This window comes from Mycetomoellerius zeteki, unplaced genomic scaffold, assembly GCF_001594055.1.
Source record: "Mycetomoellerius zeteki isolate Tzet28-1 unplaced genomic scaffold, Tzet1.0 scaffold984, whole genome shotgun sequence".
Lineage (NCBI taxonomy): Eukaryota > Metazoa > Arthropoda > Insecta > Hymenoptera > Formicidae > Mycetomoellerius > Mycetomoellerius zeteki.
In genome coordinates this window covers 17,018-25,537 of record NW_017258026.1, presented here as the reverse complement: position 1 = coordinate 25,537, position 8,520 = coordinate 17,018, and the positions used below count along the sequence as shown (strand labels likewise).

The 8,520-nt window shown below is 32.6% G+C and overlaps 1 protein-coding gene and 1 long non-coding RNA gene across 5 annotated transcripts; one reads left to right on the top strand and one right to left on the bottom strand.

Annotated features, from left to right (window-relative positions):
* The first annotated feature begins 2,315 nt into the window (after positions 1-2,315).
* LOC108731031 (uncharacterized) lies at positions 2,316-4,589 on the top strand. 3 transcript variants are annotated; one of them, XM_018461075.1, is made up of 3 exons: positions 2,316-2,604; positions 3,429-3,955; positions 4,041-4,589. In XM_018461075.1, exons 2-3 carry the CDS (start codon positions 3,745-3,747, stop codon positions 4,358-4,360), a joined length of 531 nt encoding a protein of 176 aa, XP_018316577.1. In that variant the 5' UTR covers positions 2,316-2,604; positions 3,429-3,744; the 3' UTR covers positions 4,361-4,589. The 3 variants fall into 3 exon arrangements, with proteins under 3 accessions (XP_018316577.1, XP_018316580.1, XP_018316579.1); XM_018461078.1 differs by lacking the exon at positions 4,041-4,589 and having other exon boundaries at positions 2,316-2,429; positions 2,530-2,604; positions 3,429-3,922; XM_018461077.1 differs by lacking the exon at positions 4,041-4,589 and having other exon boundaries at positions 2,316-2,438; positions 2,530-2,604; positions 3,429-3,922.
* A 489-nt stretch (positions 4,590-5,078) lies between these two features.
* Positions 5,079-7,996, bottom strand: LOC108731030 (uncharacterized). 2 transcript variants are annotated; one of them, XR_001936997.1, is made up of 4 exons: positions 7,664-7,996; positions 6,781-7,285; positions 6,157-6,561; positions 5,079-5,955 (listed from the first exon to the last, which is right to left on the bottom strand). It is a non-coding gene; the product is annotated as an uncharacterized lncRNA (long non-coding RNA). The 2 variants fall into 2 exon arrangements; XR_001936996.1 differs by having other exon boundaries at positions 6,781-7,996.
* Positions 7,997-8,520: the final 524 nt, after the last annotated feature.

Here is an 8,520-nt window from a genome sequence, read left to right as displayed (position 1 = left end):
CCGCCACGAGCGAGTGGTTCATCAGAACTGATGCTTGTCATATGAAAATGTTCGTCAAGGTTTAACTTTTTCGTCCGACGACGTAAGGGCTATGGCAGAGAACGAGACGTAACGAGACGTAAGTTCCGTAGTCGTAACGTAAGGTAAGGCAGAGAAAAACGTAGCTGTCGTAGTCGTGACTGGTCTGGAATGGTCGGTAAAGTGTGTCAGAGCGACGAGGTGAGTAATATTAATGCACGTTTATACGTCTTAATAGTTAATAAGGAAATATATACACACTAAAACAAAATAAAAATAGATTAAAAATGTGTTAAGGACATTTTTTGTTAGTAATTAACAATGTACATACATACTTCGAAAAATATTGGTTAACCTCTAAAATAATAATTACGTACTATTATGATTATTTCAGGAGGTGGAAACAAATATCATTATATCTTTAAAAATAAATCTATTTTTATTTTGTTTTAGTGTGTATATATTTCCTTATTAACTATTAAGACGTATAAACGTGCATTAATATTACTCACCTCGTCGCTCTGACACACTTTACCGACCATTCCAGACCAGTCACGACTACGACAGCTACTTTTTTCTCTGCCTTACCTTACGTTACGACTACGGAACTTACGTCTCGTTACGTCTCGTTCTCTGCCATAGCCCTATACCTCGTACCCACTAATAATCTCAGGTTTGTTCGGACCTCCTACAATCCGTCGGTCGGTCGAACCCTGGGATGTAACAATATGTCTCTCATTTTAATATATATTCTCATATATATTCTCATTATAATATGTATCTCTCATTGTAAGTATAAAAAAAGTAAAAAAGTGTAAGTAAGGCGAACAAACATAAAGGGTTTACTTTTGCACTTTATTAAATTTTAAATTGATATTTTTTAAATAAAATTAATTACAAATTATTAAAAACATTTTTAGTAAATTCTTTATATTACATTAAGGACAATTTTATCAATCACAGTTAAGGTCACGGCACACAAAAAAATTTAAGGCAGTAAGACGTAAGCAGTAAGGAAATCAACACGTTGGATTGGCTACTGCTTACATTATGGCTTTACGATTATACTGTGATTGATCAATTCGTTTAATGTTTACGTTTTACTGCTTAAGTATTTTGTGTGCTATGACCTTAATGCGTGGTCTACAATGGGCAGTAGTAGTAGCGGATGAAGCAGTAAGACGTTGCAGTAAGCTGGTTTTTCGGTATTATAGGGTATAGAGTAAGTCCGTAAGCGAAATGGCTGAAATCCATTTCTTACGTCTACTCTCTTACTCTCAACCAATGAGAACTCAGCATTCAGTAGTAAAGAAAACGCGCGCAAGAAGCTAGTGCTGTTTTTGCATGCTATAACCTAAATTTCGAGTATGGCAGACATGGAGTTTCATGATAGTTCTGGGCGTGATTTTGAAATAAGGATTAACCGAGAATTAATTGCCGTGGTCCGGTGCAATCGGTTTTTGTATGATAAGACCGAAAAATTATATGCCAACGCCAATGTGAAAACCGAAGCATGGAGACAAATCGGTGCAAGTCTCTAAGTCATTGTAGACACTCAGACGTAAAGAGACCCTAATCCTACAGCCTACTTCTAATGTCTAGCTACTTCTTAATCCACTACTGCTACTGCCCATTGTAGACCACGCATAAGACTAATCGATGGTTACAGTTAGCAAGGTTCAAAATTTGGCTGTTTCTATAAATGTTGTTTTATTTTAATCTTTCTTTTAACTAACTCCATATCTTTCTAGTTCTAATAAAGATTAAAAAAGGATGAAAAGTAAATTAAATTAAGATTAAAATTAGTCTACATTGATAGAAACGGACACTTGTCGGACATTTGTATATCCTACTAATTTTAACCGTCGGTTTATAGTCTCTGTGATTGATAAAATTTGGCTGTTAATTATTTATAGATATGACCAATGGTCACGTTCAGCAGACTCAACTGTTGTGGAGCAGATCCGTGAGCGCTCGCTGCTATTAGTGTATTCTTTTAGATCATCCAATAGCAGCGAGAGCTCACTGATCCGCTCCGCAACAGTTGAGACTGCTGAACGCGACCATTATTTCAATGTCAAATCCACGTCGAAATCATTAATTCGACGTCGAATCGACATTGTTTCGATTAAAATAAAGTTTGTCGAATCGATGTCGATTTGATGTTGATTCGATGAATGATCGAAAATGTGACCGCTGAATATCGAAATCGATGTGAGGATCGATGTCAAATTTCGATATCGAATCGATATCGATTCGACATCGATTCGATGTGTCATTTCTCACTGGGAAAAACGTTCACAAAGCTTTCCAAAGATTACTCAGGGAATTCCTCAACGTACCCTGCTAGTGATTGAGGTAGAGTTTACTCGTCATGTGCAGAGACGCATTTTTCATGTTACGCGAGTTTTGTAAGTCTTGTAGGTTACCGTTATACTGCAACGATACGAACTTTATCTTTCATAAAATCATCAATGTCTAAGATGTCATAAGCTCATATTTCTTATAAAGTTATAGAAGGTGCCGATGGAGCTCCAATTTTTGACACAACAGATATGTCAAGAGTTTTATTACACGACAAAATAAGTAAGTTATCCATAAAATATATTTAAAGGTCATATCCCCAAAACAACAAAGTCTAAATTTGGGATATAAAACTTGAAGATGTGTTTTATATTCCATTTTTAAGACATCTCTTTGGCGTCCTTAAGATGTCTTATGTCTCGTTTTTACACATGCTGTCTGGGATCACCATCATATCTCAATAGACATAAATTGTATTTAGCAACGCGTTTTTTATTCTTTTTTTGATTTATCTATTTCTTTAAAATTAGATAAGGCTCTAATGATATAGATCATTTAAAATTAAATGCTTTAAGAGCCAGCACTGATTCGTTGTGTATAAATATAATATGCTTTTATTAAATTAATATAAAAAATTAAAATGTAAACGTTTGAGTCATGTTTAGTATACATATACATGTGATAGTATATTATATATATATATTGTAAATTTTAACACATAAATTTGCATATTTCTACAATGTTCAACCATGAGATTGTTGTAAAAGTTCAAAGGTATACATGAATAAATTCTTTTCGTTGAGCTATCATCGGAATTTCGTTAGATTTTTTTTGTAGTAACTCCCATGTAAGAAAAATTCTGATGAAATTCTGGAAATAGCTCGACAAAAGGAATCTATAATATTTATCTATAATATATCTATAATTAATAAAAGTTTATATTTACACACTACCAATTAGTGTTATCTCTTAAGGCATTTAATTTTAATTGATCTATTTTTTATTTTGTAAAAGTAGCTTTATAGAAAGTTTAAGTTAATTATTAAAATGTTCACAAATAATACAACAAAAATATATAACCTTCTTAAATGATATAAATTGTACAGCAGGCAAAATTAATTTTATTTGTTTGACTGAGCACGTTATTGATAATGTGCTAAAACCGTACGGATTCGAGATGTTGCCTGAAAAAGATGTTGCTGTAGCCAATTCATCTGACTGTACAGCTAATTCAAAGAAAACTAAGAACACGAATCCGAGAATTTTAAAAGAGAGTAATGGAAGAACTTTGAATAAAGAAATGAAAAACATGTAGACGGACAAAAGTAGAGCAATGCTTCTACACTTATACAAAAAGTACAAATGTGATTTTGATTCCAATATCATAAAAAAGATGATGTTTCGACTAAAATTGCTTGTGATATGAAATGTGAAGACTATAATTTTGCTGCAACACAATGCAAACAAAAAATGAAATATATGAAGAAAAAGTACTTCAAAGAAATAGATAACATGGGTCCTAAAAGTACTGGTGCAGCACCATTAAAATGTGATAACTTCGACGAGCTTGATGAACTGTTTGGAAATAAGCCCAATGTTATTCCTGTCGCTATAGCTAGTTCATCAGGAAATGGTAATAAATTTAAAGATATGATATAAATATTACTATTTTATAAATGTGTTAAAAATTTCTTATTTATTATATTGCTATTTTACAGTTGCGCAGGAGTTCAGTGATGTAAAAGATTCTGAAAAGAAACAGCGAAAGATAGCGAGTGCAATAAGTCTTAGCGATCTGAAAATGATACTTGAAGAAAAAGAAAAAGCGAAAAAGGTCAGGCATGAACAAAGACAAGAACTTTTTCGACAAAGTATAACTTCTCATGAACATATGATGGACAAATTACTGGATAAGTTGCGAGAAGATTGCTTTTGTTCCGATTTATTATTGCAATATATATACATATATAATAACGAATTAATTATTAGAATTAGTATTCATTGTAAGATTATCGAAGTACATATTCAAGAAAAATGAAATTAAGTAGTATTAGAATATCTCTACGTGATGATCGGAATTTTGGAAAACGAAATCCAGGAAAAGTACGATCAATCAGAATTGTTTAAGTTTAGCGTATTTGTGTAATGTGCTAATCTAAGTAGTCGTATTATTTTTCCGAAATTCAGTTTTCTGAAATTTTGACTGTCATGGGGAAGCAGCCTCAATAATTCAACAAGTTTTATTTAATTATCGTTTTTTCTTGAAGGGGGAAAAAAGCTGTGGTAGTTTTTAATTTTTTAAATTTGTGCCAAAGATACGGTTACTACATTTATTTAAAAAATCGCCAAGCTAAACAAAATCAAAAAGGTTATTTTAGTCTTGGTATATTATATTTAAAAGTATGGATATGATTGTCAGATTATATGATTATCAGAAGAGATATAAAAAGATGAGATCGAATGTATTAATTATTCAAGAAAGATTTTATTCAATACATTTTTTAAATAAAAACAAAGAAACGCTGTAGTTCCTTTTTAATTTTTTTAATTTGTCAAAGATGTGGTTACTACATTTGTTTGAAAAATCGCCAATATAAATGCAAATGTATTATTTTTAATCTTGTTTATATTATATTTCTTAAAAGTATTATTTTAGTTGTACTATTTTATATTAGAATATGTTTTCCTTTACATGTATATGTATATGTGCAATGTGTAAATATATATCTACATATATTAAAAATCAATTATTCTTTATTCTTCGAAATCAATGTAATAAAACATAGGAATATTTTAAAATAACATGCACTCAGAATATCATATTTGTCGACCGCCGTTACAATATAATTCTCTGCATAGTGCATCTTGTCGTTCATTTTCAAGTCGTTTTTTCTCTTCATTCATCTCATTCATAATCTCTTCCTGTTCATTATGCATTATTGCCTCCATACCTTCTTCTACATATTCGCGTATTAAATCATCATCAAAATCAAGGCATATGTTGTGCAAAATAACATGTAAGTATTGTTGCAAGTATTAAATCGATTCTGTTCATATCCAAGTATTTTAATCGTCTAAATTGACCAAATGAAAGAGCAAATGCTCTTTCAATTGTTTATCTTGTCTGCGTGTATTAAAATTTTCCTGCTGTCTTGTTAAATTTTCTCGATTCATGTATGGAGTAATACACCACTTGAAAGTAGGATAAGCTTTATCAGCTAAAATAAATTCCTCATGTAGAAAATATTTATCTAGATTTTGACGTATCGAATAAATATCAGTACATGATGCTAGAATTTCTAAAAATTCTAGCATCATGTACTGAACTAGAATAACCTGCAAAACAATCTATGAATTTTAAACATCACATATTGCCTTATGACATGTTGTTTGCGATTTCTGTATGTTTCAGCATCCTTTGATAGTGCTTTAATTGACATATATGTCTCATCGAGAGCATCTATAACACCATCAATTCCAGCCATAGCTTTAAATTTTTCTTTTATCGATGGAAGATCTTGTTTTGTTGGCCAATGAATCACATGCGGTGCCATCTCATTTAAAGCTTTCATAACTCGAACAAAGCAGGAAAACAATGTAGATCTGCTTAAATCAAATCTTTCGCAGATTGATCTGTTGATAGAAAAAAACATCAACTTTAACTTAATAAATATATTAATAGTAACTTATATGATTAATTCAGATACTTTTTGGAAATTTTACAGTGAAATTTTCTGTCTTAATCAAAGAATTGTTCAAAAGTGAAAATTTATTTTCGATGAAAATTGATGCTATATATGTACAATAATACAAATAAAAAAAATGCTAGCATACATATCTATAAGAATCTGGCGTCGCTAAGAGCCATATTATTGCTAATAATTGCTTCTCTGCTGAAACCATTGGTCTCCCAGTTTCAGTAGAATTTTCTATCTTCGGACCGATAATAGTGAGTAAATTTTGAAAGGTTTCACACGTGATTCTAAAATTGCCTGAAATTCTTTGTTGCTGAAATGATGAACAGTTTGTTCAACGTAGTATTGGATTCGATTGGCCTTGTTCTTCTTTTTTTCTGAGCAAAGTATGTTAACAAAATTTCTGTTTCACTATCAGATGATGAACTGGAATAAAATTTGTATAAAGACAAAAGTCTTTTTCTTGATAGTAACGTGGCGATTACTTTTTTAAACTTCTCTCTGTCGTTACTCATATTTTTTTTCGGATGTGTTTAATAATCTGCTAACAAATTAAAAAGATATAACAAATCAATTAAACATTCAAATATTTTATTTTATTGTTTAAAAAGAACATACCTATATATTTATCTATTCATAAAAAAAATATAAAATATTTATATTTTATGAAGCAAAAGTAAAAATGATAAATATAAATATATTAATAAAATTAGTATATATAATATTCTTTTTTATTCTTAAATGTGTTACATATATTATATACCTTTACCACAGATGAGAAGAAAATAATGTCGTTACTTTTACCGTTACTTTCTATAATAATGATTTAATGACGTAATTTTTTATGATGTTCATAATATACTATAAAAGCTATGCAGGTTATTCCAGATCGTTTATAAACTGTAGGATGTTAACATATTCCTCAAACTGTCACCGTACATTTTCCACGAAGTTTACCCGTATCTCACAGGGTAAGGTTTACGAACGCATCCTTGGTGTACCGTGTTCCCAATGTGCCTACCATCCAGATGAGGAGCAAGTGTATGTCTCGATTTATCGGTATCATCAATGTTAGTGGTTACTCTCATGCCATTTGACTGCGTATGCATGTTTGAGAGTGCAATGGTGCCTTGACTATGGGCTTTGCGGACCTCACTGGCAGTCAACTTTCTCAATCCAAAAATCCAGTAATACACGTTACATTATCAAATGAACTTCACATGTCACTCATTGAAGGGTATTTTATCGGATTATCACAAAATCATCATCTAATTTATATAATAAATTTTTGGTCATTATGTAACGGTCCCTTGTGAGTGCTCAGTGAACTCTTGTATCTGTTTAGTCTATATTTCTATATCCAATGAAATATGCCAATCAGATGCAAGAGTTCACTGAGCGCTCAGTGAGCAGTCGTGCTTCTGAATGCATCTAATGAATGCATCCACTGACGTCTGTTACACGGCATGCTTAATCGGGTTTAATAACATTCGTAGTTATGAAATTGGCCAACCATAGCTCTTCGGAGGAATGGAACGACTGTGATTGGCCAATTTCACAACTACGGATGTTATTAAACCCGATTAAGTATGTCGTATAACAGAGGTCATTAATTCCTATTAATTGCAAAGCACTCTGCGTCGTACTCAATCTAGCATTTGCTGGCGGCACTGAAGATGTCGTCCGTCACATAGTTGTAGATATTGTGGACAGATTATCCAAGCTCACGCTGCCAAATAGGCCGATGGAGCAACGTGAGATTCCGTGTTGCACAATAATACGTAAATCACTCGAGAGAATTCTCGTAAGGTATGAGCGTATACCAAGCAATCTGAGTATGGTGGTGTTTCCTGACAGAACTCAGCCAACTTACACCAGGGCTGCACTGGGACTATTGGGAGGTAATCTAACAACTATTCAGATATTTATATCACAATCCGTATATTATTCAGTACTTCTTGTTTTCGCCACATGTTAGAGATGGGCGATTCAGATCGATCTTTTGAAGAATCGATCTTTTTGATCCCGATTTTCGGTTTTTTGGATCGATTTTCATATCTCAGTTAAATTCGCAGATCGATTTTTTCACGGAAAAATCGAATCGAAAACTTCGACGAATAGCGAGCGGCGCGAGTGTGCTACTAGAGTAACTAGAGTCTCTGGAGACTATGCTCGGGATCCATCACTGACTTAAGGTTTGTTCGCGTCGCATGCTCCAACATGTTCCAACATGCTCCTACTATAGCTCTTACTCACTCCAACGCGCTTGATAGAGTAGGAGCTATGGTAGAAGCATGTTGGAGCATGTTGGAGTTTGCAACGCGAACAAATCTTTATGTTTCCATCGAGGGTAATGTGAGGTCTACAATAGAAGTCGTAGCAGTCGTAGGGTCTTAAGTCGTAGAAAATTGACCAATCACAGTCGAATATGAGAAGAATAATCAACTGTGATTGGTCAATTTTCTACGACTTAAGACCTTACAACCGCTACGACTTCTATTGT